Below are 20846 nucleotides of genomic sequence, written 5' to 3' on the forward strand. Positions count from 1 at the left end.
GTACATCTCTATGATGCTAAGTAAGGTCATTTGGCCCATCGAATCCACTCCGCCATTCAATCATGGCTGATGGGCATTTCAACGCCACTTACCTGCACTCTCCCCGTAGCCCTTAATTCCTTGCGAGATTAAGAATTTATCAATCTCTGCCTTGAAGACATTTAACATCCCGGGCCTCCGTGAATGAATTCCACAGGCCCACCACTCTCTGGCTGAAGAAATGTCTCCTCATTTCCGTTCAAAATTGACCCTCTCTAATTCTAAGGCTGTGCCCTCGGGTCCTAGTACCCCCGCCTGACGGAAACAATTTCCCAGCGTCCACCCTTTCTAAGCCATGCATTATCTTGTAAGTTTCTATTTGATCTCGCCTCAACCTTCTAAACTCTAATGAATATAATCCCATGCTCCTCAGCCGTTCATCGTGTTAGGCCTCCCATTCCAGGGATCATCCATGTGAATCTCCGCTGGACATGGTCCAGTGCCAGTATGTCCTTCATGAGGTGTGGGGCCCAGAATTGGACACCGTATTCTAAATGAGGCCTAACCAGAGCTTTATAAAGTCTCAGTAGCACATCGCTGCTTTTACATTCCAACTCTCTTGAGATAAGTGACAACATTACATTCACTTTCTTAATCACGGACTCAACCTGCAAGTCAACCTTTAGAGAATCCTGGACTCGCACTCCCTTTGTACTTTGGCTTTATGAATTTTCTCACCGTTTATAAAATAGTCCATGCCTGTATTGTTTTTTTCCAAAGTGCAAGACCTCACATTTGCTCACATTGAATATCATCAGCCATTTCCTGGGCCACTCTCCTAAACTGTCTAAATCTTTCTGCAGCCTCCCCACCGCCTCAGTACTACCTGCCTGTCCACCTAACTTCGTATCAACGGCAAACTTCGCCAGAATGCCCCCAGTCCCTTCACCCAGATCATTAATATATAAAGTGAACAGCTGCGGCCCCAACATTGAACCCCGCGGTACACCACTTGTCACCAGCTACCATTCCAAAAAAGAACCTTTTATCCCAATTCTCTGCCTTCTGTCAGACAGCCAATTCTCAATCCATTCCAGTAGCTCACCTTGAACACCATGGGCCCTCACCTTTATTCAACAGCTTCCTGTGAGGCACCTCATCAAAGGCCATTTGGAGGTCTAGGTAGATAACTGTTTCCCTAGTCTAACCTACTTGTTACCTCTTCAAAGAATTCTAATAGGTTTGTCAGGCATGACCTCCTCTTACTAATTCCATGCTGACTTATTCTATTTCGACCCTGCACTTCCATGAATTTAGAAATCTCACCCTTAACGATGGATTCTAAAATTTTACCTATAACCGAGATTAGACTAATCAGCCTATAATTTTCCAACTTTTCTCTTGATCCTTTCTGGAGCAAGGGGGTTACAACAGTGATTTTTCCAATCATCTGAAACTTTCCCTGACTCCAGTGACTTTTGAAAGATCACAACCAACACCTCTGCTATTTCTTCAGCCACATCCCTCAGAACTCTAGGGTGTAGCCTGTTGGGGCCAGGAGATTTTTTGTAATGGCTATCATACTCAACTCTGCCCCTTGACTCTCTCAATTATTGGAGTATTACTCATGTCTTCGACTGTGAAGACTGACACAAAATATTTAAGTTCTTCAGCTATTTCCTTATCTCCCATCACTAGGCTTCCTGCATCAATTTGTAGCAGCCCAATCTCTACTTTTGCCTCTCGTTTGTTTCTTATGTATTGAAATAAACTTTTACTATCATTTCTTTTATATTACTGTCTAGCTTACCTTCATATTTGATCTTCTCTTTCCTTACTTCTCTCTTTGTTATCCTCTGTTTGTTTTTGTAGTCTTCCCAATCGTCTTTCTTTTGTCTAATAGAGTCATAGTCACAGATGTACAGCACGGAAACAGACCCTTCAGTCCAACCCGTCCATGCCGACCAGATATCCCAACCCAATCTAGTCCCACCTGCCAGCACCCGGCCCATATCCCTCCAAACCCTTCCTATTGATATACCCATCCAAATGCCTCTTAAATGTTGCAATTGTACCAGCCTCCACCACTTCCTCTGGCAGCCCATTCCATACACGTACCACCCTCTGTGTGAAAACGTTGCCCCTTAGGTCTCTTTTAAATTTCCCCTCTCACCCAAACCTATGCCTTCTCATTCTGGACTCCCCAACCCCAGGGAAAAAACTTTGTCTATTTATCCTATCCATGCCCCTCATAATTTTGTAAACCTCTATAAGGTCACCCCTTAGCCTCTGACACTCCAGGGAAAACAGCCCCAGCCTGTTCAGCCTCTCCCTGTAGCTCAAATCCTCCAACCCGAGCAACATCCTTGTAAATCTTTTCTGACCCCTTTCAAGTTTCACAACATCTTTCCAATAGGAAGGAAACCAGAATTGCACGCAATATTCCAACAGTGGCCTAATCAATGTCATGTACAGCCGCAACATGACCTCCTACCTCCTGTACTCAATACTCTGACCAATAAAGGAAAACATACCAAACGCCGCCTTCACTATCCTATCTACCTGCGACTCCACTTTCAAGGAGCTATGAACCTGCACTCCAAGGTCTCTTTGTTCAGCAACACTCCCTAGGACCTTACCATTAAGTGTATAAGTCCTGCTAAGATTTGCTTTCCCAAAATGCAGCACCTCGCATTTATCTGCCACTTCTCAGCCCATTGGCCCATCTGGTCCAGATCCAGTTGTAATCTAAGGTAACCCTCTTCGCTGTCCACTACACCTCCAATTTTGGTCTCATCTGCAAACTTACTAACTGTATCTCTTAGCTCGCATCCAAATCATTTATGTAAATGACAAAAAGTAGGGGACCCAGCACCGATCCTTGTGGCACTCCACTGGTCACAGGCCTCCTGTCTGAAAAACAATCCTCCACCACCACCCTCTGTCTTCTACCTTTGAGCCAGTTCTGTATCCAAATGGCTAGTTCTCCCTGTATTCCATGAGATCTAACCTTGCTAATCAGTCTCCCATGGGGAAACTTGTCGAACACCTGGTATTTAAAGCTAGATGGCATGCCAGTCCATTCTGAAGAAGTAAGGGTCAGAGTGGTGTTGGAATAGCACAGTAGGTCAGGCAGCATCCGAGGAGCAGGAAAATCGACACTTTGGGCAAAAGCTCTTCATCAGGAATGTGCTTTTCCAGCAGCATCTGCAGTCCTCACTTTTGCCCATTCTGAAGAAGTATCATTGGACTTGAAACATTGACTCTGCTTTCTGTCCAGAGATGCGTTTCTGTTTCTGCATAATTCTTCACCTTCCCCCATTGTTCAATGAAAATCTTGTACTCCTGAAAGTATCAGAAAATGGTTGTTTGCTCTTACCTGACAAACATTAATTCTGCTCATTGCCCTGAGCAGTGTTGCCCTGAGTTGAGATGTGGAAATCTTGTTAAGTTAACTGACGTTTCATAATAAATGAGCTTACAGAATATAACATAGGTTCCAGCATGCCACTATACCTGGGATAATTTTAGTGATTATGTGAATGATCGCCTCAAATGTTTTTCCTGGAAATATTGTGGACTTTCATATTATAACCACTGTTTCCATCTTATCCATTTTATCCAGTTTATTCTGGATAAGAGTGCTCTGTTTATGTGGATGACTGAAGTTCGGAATAACATCTACACAGATGTGTTTTACTGCACTGCCATTTGAAGCCTCTAATCCTGTCAAGGCCTATCTGGATAGAACAATATTAGGTCAGGTCAAGAGGAGACAAAGTGGTTGTTGGAGACCCATTGTCTTCCCGATGTTAAGGATAGTGATAGTAGCTGTGTTTCAATAGGCTTGCGATTGCTGCTCCCATGGTGTCAGTATGGTGATGTGTTGCAGCAACATTCAGATGTGATGGTTTCCAGGGATGAAGAATCTCCACGTCATTGAAGGCCATCGTTTGTTCCATCTACAGCTGCGTGCTTTTTAATTCGCGAGGTGGAAGGATGTTATCAGTCATAGACGCATCGAATTTTGACCACAGCATATGCTTTTGAGGACATGCAATGTGAGTGATGGTGAAAGATTCTGATGGAACCAATACATTCTGCAGTTGACTGTCTGAAATACCTGCTGATGGGATGTATAAATGGTCTGGTTATATGGAGCATTCAACCTTGCAGTGTGGCTGCTCATTTTACAGATATGTTGTTGTGATATTTCCATGTTTGAGTGCTGTGCCTGTCTTGTGGCCCGCAGTGGAGAGCTAACGTTTTGAGTCCAACAACTCTTCTTCAGATCGGTTCTTCTGAACAGGTGCTGTCAGACCTGCTGAGTTTCTCGAAGAATTTCAATTTTTGTTTTTTTTTCTGGCATTTGCAGTCTCTGTTTCATTATGTATTTGATTTGATTTATTATTGTCCCGTGTACGTAAGTACAGTGAAAAGTTTTGTTTTGTGTGCCATACAGGCAGATCTTACCATACAATGTGCACAGACAGCAAGATCAACATTAAGTTTAAAATTTGATAAATCCATTCAGAAGTCTAACAACAGCGGGAATGGACCTGTTTGTCTGTGTGCTTAACCATTTGTATCTTCTGCCCAATGGAAGAGATTGGAAGAGATTATAGCCAGGGTGGGAGTAGTCTTTGATGTTGGCTGCCTTCCCAAGGTAGTGAGAAGTAGAGATGGAGTTAATGGATGAAAGGTTGGTTGCTGTGATTGACTGGACTGTGTTCACAACTCTCTATAGTTTCTGACAGTCCTGGGCAGAGCAGTTGGCATACTAAGCCATGATGTATCCAGATACAATGCTTTCTATTGGTGCACCTATAAAAATTGGTAAGAATCATTGTGGTAAATTTGTGTCTCGCTGTGTCTTGCTTTGGTCTTGAGCCATCAGTTCTGACTTTGGGTTTCCTTCTTTGACACTTTTGTATCCTTGGAAATGTTGTGGAAAGGTAGGCATTTTCTGGGAGTGTTCCTGAGAACTTCCTGTTTGGCTTACCATGATTAGTTGAGTGGTTTTGCCATGCCAAAGGCTCTAAAGCAGACAGACTGGAAACTCTGTCTGCCCAGATAGATTGCTTCATCATTGCCTTACCTATCTAACAAAGCTTCAAAGCTGTAATCTTTGGAATGGTCCAAAATATGGGCAGAATTGTCAATTAATTCATTGCGTCTGTCAGCTGTACAGACTCGGAATGTCATAATCATGCCCTTTATCTCTGTAGCGCCTCTCATAACGATCATTCACTGATCGTGACAATGAAGTGAGGTCATTGGACGTTATTCTGATATTCCATCCAGTTGTCAAAGGCTAACTCTTGGCTTTGACTGTGACATATTGCCTTGGCCAAGTTTGTTTGAGAGGTGTCCTGGATTCCTGTGAATGAATCACATCCCTTCCAGCAAGACATCCAATGAAACTTCAGAGTACCTTGGACCATGTTCTCTTTCCATTGTTGTACCATAATTCACTCCTCTTCCCACACAGACTCTCATGGATTCCCTACAGTATGGAAGCAGGCCCTTCAGCTTGTAATTGACTCTCCAAAGAGCATCCCACCCAGACCCACCTACCCTGCACAGGCCTGGACACAATTTAGCATGGCCAATCCATCTAACCTGCACATCTTTGAGCTGTGGGAGAAAACCTGAGTACCTGGAGGAAACCCACACAGACAATCGAAGCTGGGTCCCTGGTGCTGTCCACTGAGCTAACCACTGAGCCACTCTGCCATTGCTTCCACAAACTGTTCCAGCACTTACTTTCCCTTTAAAGATCACAGTCTAGCTTAGCACAAACTCAGGCCCCACGCTGAGCTGTCTAACCACTGCCTGCTTGCAGCGATGGTGCCCATCAAGCAGTTCAAAGTTATTACGCATATCACTTCAAAGTCAACAGGCACAGGTTAGTCACGCACACACAGTTACTGCAGCATTTCTGGAGACTTGAATTTTAGTCTTGCTGAGTTATAAATTAGAACTCCGTATTTAATTCAATGCCAAAACCTGTGTTTAATGCAAAGCAGGAGGTAAAGAAGATGGAATTTAGAGACAGAAATACGGTCAAAGTAAAGGAAAAGAAATGTTAGTCAAGAATTTGTTAGTTTTTAAACTTTCAATAATAATTTTTTATTGAAGGGTTTAGATTTCACATTTATAAATGTTAATTTTCAATACCAGAGAGATTATTTCACACGAGTCAAGATGGTGTCGCATTACAGAGAAAATTGCTTATACTTTCTCTGATGTGTTTAATGCTCAATTGTTCACTTTTGTGGTAAAAACCTAACTTTAAACTCCACAGATATTTAAATGCTGAGTTCTGGATTGAGGTACTGTCATAATCAGCTTCTGAAGAAGCAGACATCTTGGACAGCAACTTCCTGCTGTCCATATATAACAGCAAATGAGTTTGGAGGTTTCTGTCTGATTTACTCTTATTCAATGGTGAGCAACAAAGCTTCATTGTCATTTCAATGGAAAATCTAGACTATACTCTCCATTTATCCTACTTGCTGCTAAGTACATGTTTGCTAAATGCAACGGACATTCAAGTCAGTTCAACTAAATATTTGACACTCTTCCTGTTGAACTTGAACATACACACCACAATTATTGTCAGTTCAGCTTGGCAAAGAAATTATTTTAAAATTGGAAAAACTCTAGATTCCAAATTAAGATTGCAATCTAGTGTTTCTGAAGAACTAGAGTTTGCTAATATTGCAAACGTATTTCTAACTAATTGTCTGAAAAATGCATTAAATGAACCTTTGACCTAATATCTCCCTTCTCTTCCAGTTGTACCCTCAGTGTCACTTCAGAACAAGCTACTGTTCTTGCAAGAAGCCATGGCTTACCCCCACGGTACATAATGCAGGCGACTGACATGATGAGGAAACAGGTATACTGAATGAAAAATGTCATGTTTTTTAAGACACTTTATATTTAAAACTTGTACATAGTATTGGCAGATCCCTCATCCCTTCTGGTAAAATGTAATGGTTCATCCTAATAAGTTTGAAGAATCTGAGTAGTTTCTTTTTAGTTTGTTTCCTGTAAGGTTCCATGTTGAGGGGCAGCACGGTAGCTCAGTGGTTAGCCCTGTTGCCTCACAGTGCCTGGGTTTGATTCCCGCCTCAGGTGACTGTCTGTGTGGAGTTTGCACATTCTCCCCGTGTCTGCATGGGATTCCCTCTACAATCTAAAGATGTGCAGGTCAGGTGAATTGGCCATGCTAAATTGCCCATAATGTTCGGTGCATTAGTCAGGGGTAAACATGGGGAATGGGTCTGGGTGGGTTACTCTTCGGAGGGTTGGTGTGGACTTGTTGGGCTGAATGGCCTGTTTCCATGCTGTAGGGAATCTAATCTAAAGCTACAGACTCTCCAGCTCAGCTCCCTTATGGGTTCTGATTGGGTTCTGTTTACTATAGCACCATTTATCATATAGTTTCACACCTCCGCGCTACATATACCAAATTAGCTCTGAAGCTTTCAAATAGTCGTATATATTGCTTAAAGGAATGTATGTTTTAGGTGCATGAAACTAGTGTTGATGATCCTACAACGTTGCTTTGGTGGGCCTTTTTATAATTTTTTTATGCTCTTACCCAGATGGCCAGTTTGAAACATTTGTTATTGCCCTGGGATTTGCTACCTGTCGTATCAATGCCTCTGAAAGGGCTACAATTCTCCAGTAAAATTAAGGTCCAGCTGTTGTGAAAGCAAAAGTTTGCATTGGTGTGGAAAAACAGATTGTTACAACCCTGTTATGGATAATAAACATTTAAAGAAAATATCTGAGCACCCAACAACTAATGAATAGAACTATAGCACGAGACTTCAGCTTTTTTAAACAAAGCTTTATTGTCAACATGAAGAGAAACTAAACAAGTCCATCTCTGTAATATAACATTATTTTATAAAGACTTGTGCTATGAACTCAATTCCCTTTCAAGAGTTATCTCATCTTAAAGTCTTGAAAGTCAGTCCACTTTTTCCCTGTGTCTATCACAGTTCTCTGGAATTGATTCTAATTCCTCTTCGAAGCCCCAGTTGTTCTCCAAGTTACAAGATTTCCTGGTGGTCCTTTTAGCTGTTAACAAAGTGGCTGTCCAATTTTTCTTGAACAATGTGGTTTCCAACATGTAGATAAGGACTGACAATCCGTCTGACTATATGACCACATTCCAGAGTGCAGTGCTGAAAAAGCACAGCAGGTCAGGCAGCATCCGAGGTGCAGGAGAGTCAACGTTTCTGGCATAAGCCCTTCATCAGGAATGAGGCTTGTGGGCTGGGGGGGCTGAGAGGTAAATGGGAGTGAGGTGGGGCTGGGGCGAAGGTAGCTGGAATGCAATAGGTAGATGAAGGTGGGGAGAAGGTAATAGGTCAGAGGAGGGTGGAGCAGAAAACAGACCTCACCATGAGGGATATATTTCTCACCCCACCCCTATCAGCATTCTGGAGAGACCGTTCCGTCCACCAGTCCCTCATCAGATCCACACCTCCCACCAGCCCATACCCCACACCCAGCCCCTTCTCCTGCCAACACAGGAAGTGCAAAACTTGCGCCCACACTTTCCACCTCACCTCCATCCAAGGTCCACACCTGACAGAAATTTACTTGTATCTCCACCAATGTCATCTACTGTATCCATTGCACCTGATGTGGTCTCCTCTACATCGGAGACAGGAAGCCAACTTGCAGATCATTTTAGAGAACATCTCTGGGACACCCGCACCAACCAACCCCACCGTCCTGTGGCTGAACACTTCAACTCCCCCTCCCACTCCATGGACATGCAGGTCCTGGGTCTCCTCCACCGCCAACCCTAACCACACAATGCATGGAGTAAGAATACCTCATCTTCCACCTTGGGACCCTGCAACCGCACGGGATTAATGTGGATCTCACTTGTTTCCCCATTTCCCCTCCCCCCACCTTATCCCAGTCCCAAGCTTCCAACTCTGCACTGCCCTCTTGACCTGTCCATCACCTTTCCCATCTATTCACTCCACCCTCTTCTCCAGCCTATCACTTCCTCACCTACCTTTGTCTACCTACCACATTCTCAGCTCCCTTCCCCCCCCCCCCCCACCCAACCCCACACCCCTCCCATTTATCTCTCAAGCCTCTGGCCCACAAGCCTCATTCCTGATGAAGGGCTTCTGCCCGCAACATCGATTCCCCTGCTCCTCGGATGCTGCCTGACATGCTGCGCTTTTCCAGCACCCCACTCAACTCTGATCTGCAGTCCTGACTTTCTCCCATATGACCACATTGTCTCACTCCACTCACATTGATCATTGTGCTACTGCACAGTCTCCACATCCAGAAACCACGTGGCTAGAGAAATCTGTGCGGTCTTCATGGACTTTACAGCCTGTTGCAACATAGTTCAGTTTGGTCCAGAAAGACTACTGCTGCAGGATAATGTAAGTTTTGACGCAAAGAACTGAACAAGAAATATACCAGGGATTAATATGTGAGGACAGTATATTAGCAAGCTGCTCAGTCCACCATGTCCGTGTGGATTCACAGCTCCGCTCATCCTGTTTCTCTGCCCATACAATGTAGACCCAGTGTTCTTTTCTGCAGTTCTTTCTCATGGGGGAGTGGTGGGGAGGGGAAGGGATGAGTTAGCTGGACAGCTAGGTAAAAACAAGGGCTGCAGATGCTGGAAACCAGAATCTAGATTAGTGGTGCTGGAAAAGCACAGCAGGTCAGGCAGCATCCGAAGAGCAGGAAAATCGACGTTTCGGGCAAAAGCCCTTCATCCTTAGCTGGACAGCTGGTTTGCAATGTGGCATGATATCAACAGCATGGGCTCAATTCCTGCACTGGATCAGATTACAATGAAGAAAGAATTCGCTTTCTTAACCTCTCCCCTCACCTGAGACATGGTGACCCTCTGGTTAAACCGCCACCAGTCATCTCTCTCTCTCTCTCTCTCTCTCTCTCTCTATCTCTCTGGTGAGAGAGCAACCCTATGCTCTGGAAGGACTACAGTGACTTTACCTTTTAGGCTTGTGCAGCATGAAGAAACATCATGGGAAATGCTGCCATATCCCGTATCCAACATCCGAGCAACACAAGCTGACTGAACAATTTGCAGCCAGAGAAGTGATGTCTTCGAGTCATAAAGTCATAGAGATGTACAGCACGGAAATAGACCCTTTGGTCCAACTCCTCCATGCTAACGAGATACCTTAATCTAATCTCGTCCCATTTGCCAGCACGTGGCCCAGATCCCTCTAAACCTTCCTATTCATATACTCCTCCAAATGCCTCTTAAATGTTGCAATTGTACCAGCCTCCACCACTTCCTCTGGCAGCTCATTCCATTCACGCATCACCCTCTGTGTGAAAGGTTGTCCCTTAGGTCCCTTTTATATCTTTCCCCTCTCACCCTGAACCTATGCCCTCTAGTTCTGGACTCCCCCGTCCCAGGGAAAACACCTTGTCTATTTATCCAATCCATGCCCCTCATGATTTTATAAACCTCTATAAGCTCACCCCTCAGCCTCTTGTGCCTGCACCTTGCAGAGGCACTGATCCAGAGGCATACCTGCGGTGTGACCAACAGCAGAGTGACACGGCAAACTACAAGAAGAGGCAATAATGATGAGTGATGGATCTGGAGCATCTGAAAAGAAACCAAAAATCTACAACTTCCACACGGAATGGGCGAACGAATTTCTTTTCACAACTGTTTCCATGTACGCTACAAAGGATATCGATAAGTTAAAAGGGAAATTTGCAATGGCAGCACACAGCAATTCACGGTCAATTCAATGGTGGTTTTCCCCTGAACAACAAGCTTCAGGTAAAGCAAGTTGACGAGCTTCAGGCCATTTGGAAAAGTGATCAGTCACTTTGTTCTAAACCAGCAGTAAAAGATTAGGCCTGCCAAGAAACATCGTTTCACATTTACCATCTTCTGGTAAAACACAAGAAATCAGTCACAAATGGTGAGGTAAGTTAAGAAGCAATGTATTCAGTGGCTATGTATTCAAAGACTTTAAGAACAAAGAAGAAATAATAACAGCAATGTGAATCTTTCAGTTACTGCAGCAGGCCCTGAAGGAGTATAATGCTTCTCACTGTAACTAAAATAATCCATCGACATGACCAACACAGCCCTGCTGATTGTTATTGTGCACATGGGTTTTACGGAGATAATAACTAAAGGGATCTGCTCACCTTTTTGCCCCGTAAAGAGAGAATGGGGTGAGGGTATCTACAATGCATTCAAAAGGCTTGAGAAAACCATTCCAATTGAGGAACTGGTTTCTATCACAAATGATGATGCACCAATCATGCTTAGGGGCTTTTGCAGAAATGATCCTGATTTTCCCTCTTTTCAAAATTACACTCTATAATCCACCATCACACACTTTGTCCTGCATTGTGGTTACTGTTAAGGAACCCATTGACGGCTGTTCCTCCTATTCCTTATCTCCATCCAGAGTAATTCTACATCCTGATCTCCTGAACCAGGGTGCTCTCTACCTCATCAATACTATCCCTAATTAACTGTGCTACCTCTTCACCTTTACCGAGCTTCCTGTCCTTGTTCAGTGACATATACCCTTCAATATTCAGGAGCCCTACCACCGTTCAGCTGTGTCTCAGTAATGGCTATCAGATCATAATGTAAGAACAGGAGTAGGCCATTCAGCCTCTTGAGCCAGTCCCACTATTTAATGAGCTCATGGCATGGTGGCTCAGTGGTTCAATTCCAGCCTCAGGTGACTGTCTGTGTGGAGTTTGCACATTCTCCCAGTGTCTGCGTGGATTTCCGCTGAGTGCTCCAGTTTCCTCCCACAATCCAAAGATGTGCAGATTAAATGAATTGGCCATGCTAAATCGCCCATAGTGTTAGGTGTATTAGTCAGGGGTAGAACATAGAACATAGAACAATACAGCACAGAATGTAGGGTAAATGTAGGGAAATGAGTCTGGTTGGGTTACTCTTCAGAGAGTTGGTGTGAACTTGTTGAGCTGAAGGGCCTGTTTCCAATCTGTAGGGAATCTAATCTTAAAAAAAAAAGTGTGTGGAGTTTGCACATTCTCTCAGTGACTGAGTGGGTTTCCTCCCACAGTGCAATGATGTGCAGGTTAGGTGGATTGGCCGTGCTAAGTTACCCATAATGACCAGGGATGTGTAGTTTAGGCAGATTGGCCACGAGAAATGCAGGGCTTTGGAATAGGTCTGGGTGAGACCCTCTTCAGAGGGTCAGTGTGAATCGGATGGGCTGAATGGCCTCCTTCCATATTGAAGTGTCTCTGTGAACTCCATATATCTGGCATTGGTCCATATCCCTGAATAACTTTGCTTAACAAAAATTCATCTATCTCATATCTAAAATTAACAACTAATCCTACATCCACTGTCTTTCTACGGAAGAAAGTTCCATCGAACATCCACCACCCTGTGTGTAAAAGTGCTTCACGTCTCTCCTGAATGGCCTTGCCCTAATTCTCAGACTATGCCCCCTAGTTCAAGAATCCCCAACCAATGAGAATAGTTTATCTATATCTACCCTGTCTTTGCCAGTTAATATCTTGAAGGCTCCGTGGAGATCACCCTTCAATCTTCTAAATTGCATAATTTATATAATCTGTCCACATAACTTAACCCCTGAAGTCCAGTATCATTCTTGTAAGCCTACATTGTACTCCCTCCAAGATCAATCTACCCTTCCTCATGTGTGGTGCCCAGATCTACTGTCGGTACTCCAAGGGGGGGGGTTTAACCAGGGTTTTGTACAACTGCAGCATAACATTTGCATTCTTGTTACTCCAGTCCTTTAGATATAATAGTCAACATTCCATTAGCATTATTGACTATTTTCTGCACCTGTTTGTGCCATTTTAAAGATCTATACACCTGACCACCTCAGATCCTTGTGGGACACCCACTGGTCACATCCTGGCAATGTGAGTGCCTACTCATTATCCCTACTTTCAGTCACCTATCACTCAACCAGTTTCTCAGCCATGTCAGTAATTTGCCCTCAATTCCATGGGCTTCTAGCTTGGTGGTTAGCACTGCTGCCTCACAGCGCCAGGGACCCGGGTTCGATTCGATGACTGTCTGTGTGGAGTTTGCACATTCTCCCCGTGTCTGCATGGGTTTCCTCCGGGTGCTCCAGTTTCCTCCCACAGTCCAAAGATGTACAGGTTAGGTGAATTGGCCATGCTAAATTGCCCATAGTTAGGTGAATTAGTTAGGGGGAAATCGGTCTGGGTGGGTTACTCTTCAGAGGGTCAATGTGGAGTAGTTGGGCTGTAGGGCCTGTTTCCACACTGTAGGGAATCTAATCTAATCTTAACAGTCTGTTCCTTATGACTTTATTGAAAGCCTTCTGGAAGTCCATATCTATCCCCATTCTCTGTCTGTTACCTTAATTACCTCTTCAAACTAATTGATGCTAGCTCATCCTGATTAACAGAACATTTTCAAGGTGTTCAGTTCCCCCATTATCTTTTGTACTTCAATGCATGCTATTAATTTGATTATTTTGTTATGAATTCTATGTACATTCAGAAACGATAGCTTTAGTTTTGTATTTTTTTGTTATCTTTGCAACACTGAGTTTTGACCTTTGGTGTATTTGTGGGTTAATTTGCTCTGTGCCTTTCTGACTTTGGTTCTTCATCTTAATATTTTTCCCATCTGACTCAACTTTACCCTCTGATTTGCTACATCCACCCACCCCTGGATCCCTCTTCCTCATTGGTTAGTTTAAAACCCTCTGTCCTTCATTTAATTATACAATTTGCTGGAAATCTGATCCCAACACAGTTCAGGTGTACACTGTCTCAATGGTACATCCTCTACATTTTTCCCAATAGCGATACCAATGAACTAGTACCGACTTTTCCTACACCAGTTTTTGAGCTTCACAATATTTTTCACTAATGTTATGGACCATGTGCCAACTGGAACTTGGCAGAATTACCCTCAAGATTCTACTCATCCATTTGGTGCCCACTTCTCATTGTGTAAGGAGAACTCCTTTCCTTGTCATTGGTATCTACATGGACTACATCAACAGGATCTTTGCCCTCCCACTCCAAGCTCCTGTCTCCCCCGAGCATCTGTCCTGAACCCTGGCACTGGGTGGGTAACACAATCTGACTCTCTTGGTTGCACTGACCAGTCTCTATCCTTATCTCCTTCCTTATCACTGCACTCCTTTTCACTCCCCCCTCACCTCCCCCAGTTGATTAACCTACACCTTGGCACCATGGTTAATCAGCTCACCCATCCTACAGTACTCACCCATCGAAACAAGCCTAATGACAAACCTGGTGGACATCTCCATGGTGACACGGCCTGTTCCCAGGTGAAAACACAAATTACCAAATGGAAACCATCTGAATGACATACCTCTTTTGTTGCAATAATGGCAGGTTATGTCTTGTCTTGTCTCCAATTAGAGTCATTGAGTCATAGAGATGACAGACCTTTCATTCCAACTCGTCCATGCCGACTAGATATCCCAACCCAATCTAGTCCCACCTGCCAGCACCCGGCCCATATCCCTCCAAACCCTTCCTATTCATATACCCATCCAGATCCCTTTTAAATTATACAATTGTACCAGCCTCCACCACTTCCTCTGGCAGCTCATTCCATACACGTACCACCCTCTGCGTGAAAAAGTTGTCCCTTAGGTCTCTTTTATTTTCTTTAACTAAATAAGACCATCTGACATTTTGTGATTGTCACCTTTGTCATTCTGACTTTATTCAGTGAAAAACAAGCTGCTTTTTGAATTCCAATATCTTAAGTCAATGTATTTGCTGGGCTCTTGATAATTCCTGGAACTGTTTACCCCTCGGAAATTTACGTTTTAAATTCTGTGCAACAATTGTGTTGGGAATAATCACCGAGAAAGTGGAAGGAATAGGAGGAGCTACTGTGTAAAATTTCTTGGAAGTATTTTTCAGACAGTGTTCCATGATAACCCCTGCTCTCTACGCTCTCATTAAACCCTCTTACACTGCCATTCATTGGTGACCTTTTTTCTCATACTGTCTTTCTGTAAGTACATTTTACCCCTTGTCTCTTCTCTCTGTTCTATATTTTTTGGTAATGAATATAGCAATTGGTTTTTTTTTTAATACCCAGATCCATTCTTAATGGAATAATGTGAAGTCATTAGCTCTTTTATTGAAATTTCAAGAAAACTTCAAGAAGTAGACTAATAGAAATTCATGAATTCTGTCATCCAGTGACCAATTATTAAGCTTAGTAATTAATTATTTTGCACTCATAGCCAACTCGAAGACAATGAGTTCTTCCATAATTACATTACAGGCAATTTAGAATTTGTATGCCTGGTTTGCTAGGGAAACAAAATGTTCCTTATGGGTGAGGCATTACTCGGAAATGCTTACTCATAATACAACCCACACTTCATTAGGTGGATACATTCATATGTATACTTGTCAGCTAAGACCATTCAACAATTTACAAATAACTTATTGAATTATTCCAAATAAATCAGTTATTTTCCTTCATTAAAGCTTAGTTATGTGATAAATTAGCAATCCTATAACATTAACTGGAAAGCATCTTCATACTTCACTTGTTTTTCAAACAGTCATTTCTGAAGGAAAGTGTCTGATTCTTGTGGGCATACCTTAAACTGCCATTCATAGAGTCATACAACATAGAAACAGATCCCCAGGTCCAACCAGTCCATGCCTCCCTTGTTCCCAAAGTAAACTAGTCCCACCTGTCTGTGTTTGGCCCATATCCCTCCAAACCTTTCCTATTCATTAACTTAGCTGAAAATGTGTTGCTGGAAAAGCGCAGCAGGTCAGGCAGCATTTTAGATGCTGCCTGACCTGCTGCGCTTTTCCAGCAACACATTTTTCAGCTCTGATCTCCAGCATCTGCAGTCCTCACTTTCTCCTATTCATTTGATTAAGTTAATGTCTTTTAAACATTGTAACTGAACCTGCATCCAGCACTTCCTCTGGAAGGTCATTCCTCACACGAACCACTTTCTGTGTAAAATAGATGTCCCTCTTTGGGCAGCATGGTGGCTCAGTGGTTAACACTGCTGTCTCACAGTACCAAGGATCCAAGTTCAATTCCAGCCTTGGGTGACTGTCTGTCTGTGAGGTTTGCACATTGTCTGTGTGTATTTGCTCTGGTTTCCTCCCACATCCTCCAAAGATGTGCAGGTCAGGTGAATTGGCCAAGCTAAATTGCCCATAGTGTTAGTTAGAAGGAAATGGGTCTGGGTGGGTTACTCTTCAAAGGGTTGGGCATGGACTTGTTGGGCCAAATGGCCTGTTTCCACACTGTAGATAATCTAATTTTTATTGCTCAAACCCTCCATTCTAGGCAACATCTTGGTAAATCTTTTCTGAGCCCTCTCCAGTTAAATAATATTCTTCCTATAACAGGGTGAGCAGAACTGGACACAGTATTCCAGAACAGGCCTCACTGACACAGTTACTTATATCGTCTGCTTGATAATTTGTGCCCACTTATGAAACAAGTAAAACATATTTTTGTTGAGCAAAGAAATTAAGGCTAACTACTGTAGCCAAGTTCCAACTATCAAAGCAAATCATCTTCATCAAGAAGAAAGGCACATGAATGAGAGCAGGACAAAGGAACTATTTCAAAGAATCCCTCAAGGCTTTGCCCGAGAACTGCAACATCGATGCCAATGTATGGGTGACCCTCACTGAAGAATTGGAGGGAACTCTTGTATGAAAACAGACAACTCTCAAATTCTAATCGGCAAGTAGAAAAGAGACTGGAGCATGGAATGCCAATGATCTCCGGACCACGTCCACCTCCCAGAAACACCTGCTCAGTGTGTGGTTGGAGATATGGCTTGATGATCAGGCTCATCAGTCACACAAGGGCCCTCCGAACCCAGGACAAGTGACGTGGAATTTCTGAGGTGGGCATGCTAGCCAGTAATTGCTGAAGACGATGAATATGTAATGGCTGAGAAGTAGAGTCAAGCTACTGAATCTGAGAAACCCTTGCAGTTGTCTTATACGCCAACTTGCGTTATAGATAAGATATTTCTCATCAACCTGTGCAGACGTGTTATGACAACCCTTTGGAGCACGTGGGACCTGAACCTGGGGCTCCTGGCCCAGAGGGAGGGATATTAACACTACCTTGCAAAAACCCCCTCAGATGCTGCAATCAATGGTAATACAAAGACTGGATGGTTTTCTGTAATCTCTGAATTCTGTGTTTGTGGTAAACTATTTGCATAGAGGTAATTAATCATAACAAATAGCCGTAGTAAAACATTTATGGATTTAAACTAAGCCTGAAGTTTGGCATAAGATAGTAGCTTTGAAAAGGCTATAACACCAAAATAGGATGTGAAAATTTTAGCCAGCTGTCCTGATATTAATTGTTTAATGGTTCTGACAGAAGTAGGAAAGAGAAATGATTGCGCTGACAATAAACATTTAACAGATGGATTTAGTTACAGTTCCCAACGTTTTGTTCTGGATATATTCTATTGGATCTTCAAGCAGACAGTTCAGAATTTGTCATGATTTGACATAATGAATATAAATTGTTATCAATGACAAAACAAATCAATTTTGTCATCAGCAAATTGGCATGTACACCAACTATGGTCAAATGAAAACCAAATTCCAATGCAGTTATGGAGGAGACTCATTTAAAATCACAGCTTATAGAATTCTTGCAGTGCAAGAGGCCATTTGGCCCGTCGGGTTCACACTAACCCTCTGAAGGACATCACACGCATTTCCCATGGCTAATCCACCTAGCCTGCACATCCCTGTACACTATGGGCAATTTAACCTGGCCAATCCACCTAACCTGCACATTGTTGGACTGTGGGAGGAAGCTGGAGCATCCAGAGGAAATCCATGCAAAGAATGTGTAAACTCCTCACAGACAGTCGCCCGAGTGTGGAATCGAACCCAGGTTTCTTAGGGCTAACCACTGAGCCACCATACCACCCTTGTTGATAATTGAAACCAGTGAAGATTCTAATCAGGATGTTGAGGTGCCAGTGTTACAATCCACCAGGTTATACTCCAACAGGTTTATTTGAAATCACAAGCTTTCAGAGCACTGCTCATTCTAATCTATTCAAACAGACTGTTACCCCTGATCTGAATAAAATGGTCTACAATTTGTGATACTAGATGGTGTTTGGCTCTGTGGGTTGGATCTTTTACACAGAGTTTCAGCTTGTGCTAAGTTGGGACCATTCTCTTAATCAGCTAATTTATCAACAATTTGGATGACTATGATTTCCTCCATGCCTAAAAACGTTACAAATACTGGGAAAGAATGTTCAGTGTACCAATGAACAGAGGATGTTGTAAAAGGGTTAAAAATAGTACTTCAAAGCATGCTGATTTCATAGTGTGTACTCAAAGGCAGCCAAGAAGATCATGAAAAGATCTATTTTATTACAAGTTAGACATGAACATTTAATGATTTTGCATGGAAGAGGAATAGGCCTGTCAGTTTTTCAATTTTATCAAAGATTATTAATGCCATAAAGATCTATTTACGACTATTACGAAGAATACTTTGCTGCAGATAATTAATTATGACTGCAGATACATTGATTACATTTCCTAGAGTGCTTTGTATATAATCTTTAGAAAAATGTTTGATGGCAGGTCACTCTAACACATTACATTTAATTAAGAATCCCTTTTCATTACTTAATATTAACCAAAGGCAAAGAGTGATGCCAAGTATAGGCTCCAGAAATGTACATTGCTGGAGGGCAAGATGAAGCCTTGCTTTTGTAATGAATACATTTTAAAAAATCATTTTGTTACTCAAATTAACTTTCAATGTCCAGGAAATGAAAAATTTGGAGATTTTTTGATGAAAAAGTAATAAGGGCATGAATATTTCAATTTCTGCTCTCCTGATTATATGTCAAATATATTACCATATATAGCATATTTAATTTGCAAACTTGTGAAAAATCAGGTTAAAACAAAAATATTTCATGATTACACCCGTATATTTAAATTAAATGAACTATTGCTGTTGAATTCAATGTTAATCAGTAATTGTCCATTCAGTCTTATGTTTTAAAAGACCTAATCAAAATTATATTGGAGATTGCATTGAAAAGTATTTTCCAATAAGTTTTACTTGTTGGTTATGTGCTAATGTTTAGGCATTGAAAAACTCAACTTCCGACAGACCTTTCAAAGTTGGATGTCATGTTTGCTCCTAATACTGTATTTTGTCACTTTGTATCCTTATTCTTGACTCTTAGGCTGGGATTGTGAAAGTTTCCTTTTACAAAACCATTTTGGTTTACATATTCTTGAACATTCAAAGTTGTGTTGAAGAACAGAAGAAATAACTGCAGGCGTAGATCGTATTGAGCCTGCTGATTGACTGGTTTGTCCTCCACTAAAGTTGAGGGATTAATTCTTACACCGACTGAGGTCACCATGAAGGCTCCATCTTCTACAGCCTGGTTACCCACTACTTAACCACACCACCAGCTGTCTCTCATTAGATAGAGAGAGTAAGTCAAAAGTCCTCTTGTTAAGGTGACTTGCACTTCAAGACCCTGCTCTCCAGTCCAGTACGATCATGGCAGATTGTGAGACTCAATTCTACTCTTCCAAACAGTCCCAATCTCCCCTAATTCCCTGAGACACAAATGTCTATCTAACCAACCTTAAATGCATTCAACAACGGAGCATCCACAATCCTTCACAGTATTTACAAAGATTCCATCTTTATATCATTATAATTACTCTTAGCTCAGTTCTACAGAACTAGACTAAGACTGTGCCCATGTTTGAGATTTCCCAGCAAGCAGAAACAATTTCTTGAAATCTGACCTAGCGAGCCCCTTCAGAATCTTGTATGTCTCAGTCAGATTGCTGCTTGTTCTTTTGAAACTCCAGAACATATTGACACAACTTACCCAGCCTCTTGTCAAACCTCCCCTTGCCAGGGATCAATTTAGTGAAACTTCCCTCAGCTTGAGGAGGAAATACTTCAAGAGAATCACATCAACTGTACCAGGATTTGCACACAGCTTGGGTTTTGAACTCTAATGTATTACAATGAGTTCTGTGTCGTTGGAATTGTCAATTTTTGCATCAAATGCAAAGCCACATTTCCATTCGCTTGTTATAATGACCTTCAGAAATCTGAAAAGTCCTATGCAAACAAGGGTTCTCCCTGCACAAAAATATTATGTTGTGGAAACTAGAAATCTGAAATAAAAGTTAGAAAATATTAATTCAGTATGACTAGCCGCATCTGTGGAGAAACCACAGAAACTGTGGAGTTAATATTTTAGATTCATCTTTCCAAAGAATTGGAAAAATGTTGAGTTATCGGATTTGAAGCAAGTAAGACTTCTGGTCAATTTGAAAATGTGACCCTGAGCTTCCATTCACCTGTAATTTTAATTATCTGTCCATTTTCACTCTGATCTCTCCACCATCAATCTCTGACACCATTTCTAGGAAGCTGAACCCAAGTTTGGAAATACCATCTCATCTTTTCATGGTGAACTTAGACAGCCTCCAAAATTCAACATTAAATACCACAATCTCAGATCAGAATGTCTGTTGCACCATACTCCATTAATTTAATTTTTTTCTGTTCTTTTTGGTTCATAAAGTCATTGAGTCACACTACACGGAAACAAACACTTCCATCCATCCATCCCAACCATGCTCCCAAACTAAACTGGTCCCACCTGCCTGTGTTCGGCCCATATCCCTCCAAACCTTTCCTATTCAAACACTTACCCAAATGTCTTTTAAACATTGTAACTGTACCCACATCCACCATTTTCTCTAGCAGTACATTGCACACACAAGAC

The 20846-nt window shown here is 42.3% G+C and overlaps 1 protein-coding gene across 2 annotated transcripts in view; it reads left to right on the forward strand.

Moving 5' to 3' along the window:
• The window catches only part of prex2 (phosphatidylinositol-3,4,5-trisphosphate-dependent Rac exchange factor 2), a 420366-nt gene that overhangs the window by 377059 nt on the left and 22461 nt on the right, over positions 1-20846 (forward strand). For both annotated transcript variants that reach the window (XM_043689238.2, XM_043689237.2), the window contains one exon: positions 6781-6883. In XM_043689238.2, coding sequence (XP_043545173.2) covers positions 6781-6883 — 103 coding nt within the window. The remainder of the gene's footprint in view (positions 1-6780; positions 6884-20846) is intronic.

This window comes from Chiloscyllium plagiosum, unplaced genomic scaffold (assembly GCF_037043375.1).
Source record: "Chiloscyllium plagiosum isolate Xiang-an unplaced genomic scaffold, Cpla_swu_hap1 HiC_scaffold_4, whole genome shotgun sequence".
NCBI classification, from domain to species: Eukaryota; Metazoa; Chordata; class Chondrichthyes; order Orectolobiformes; family Hemiscylliidae; genus Chiloscyllium; species Chiloscyllium plagiosum.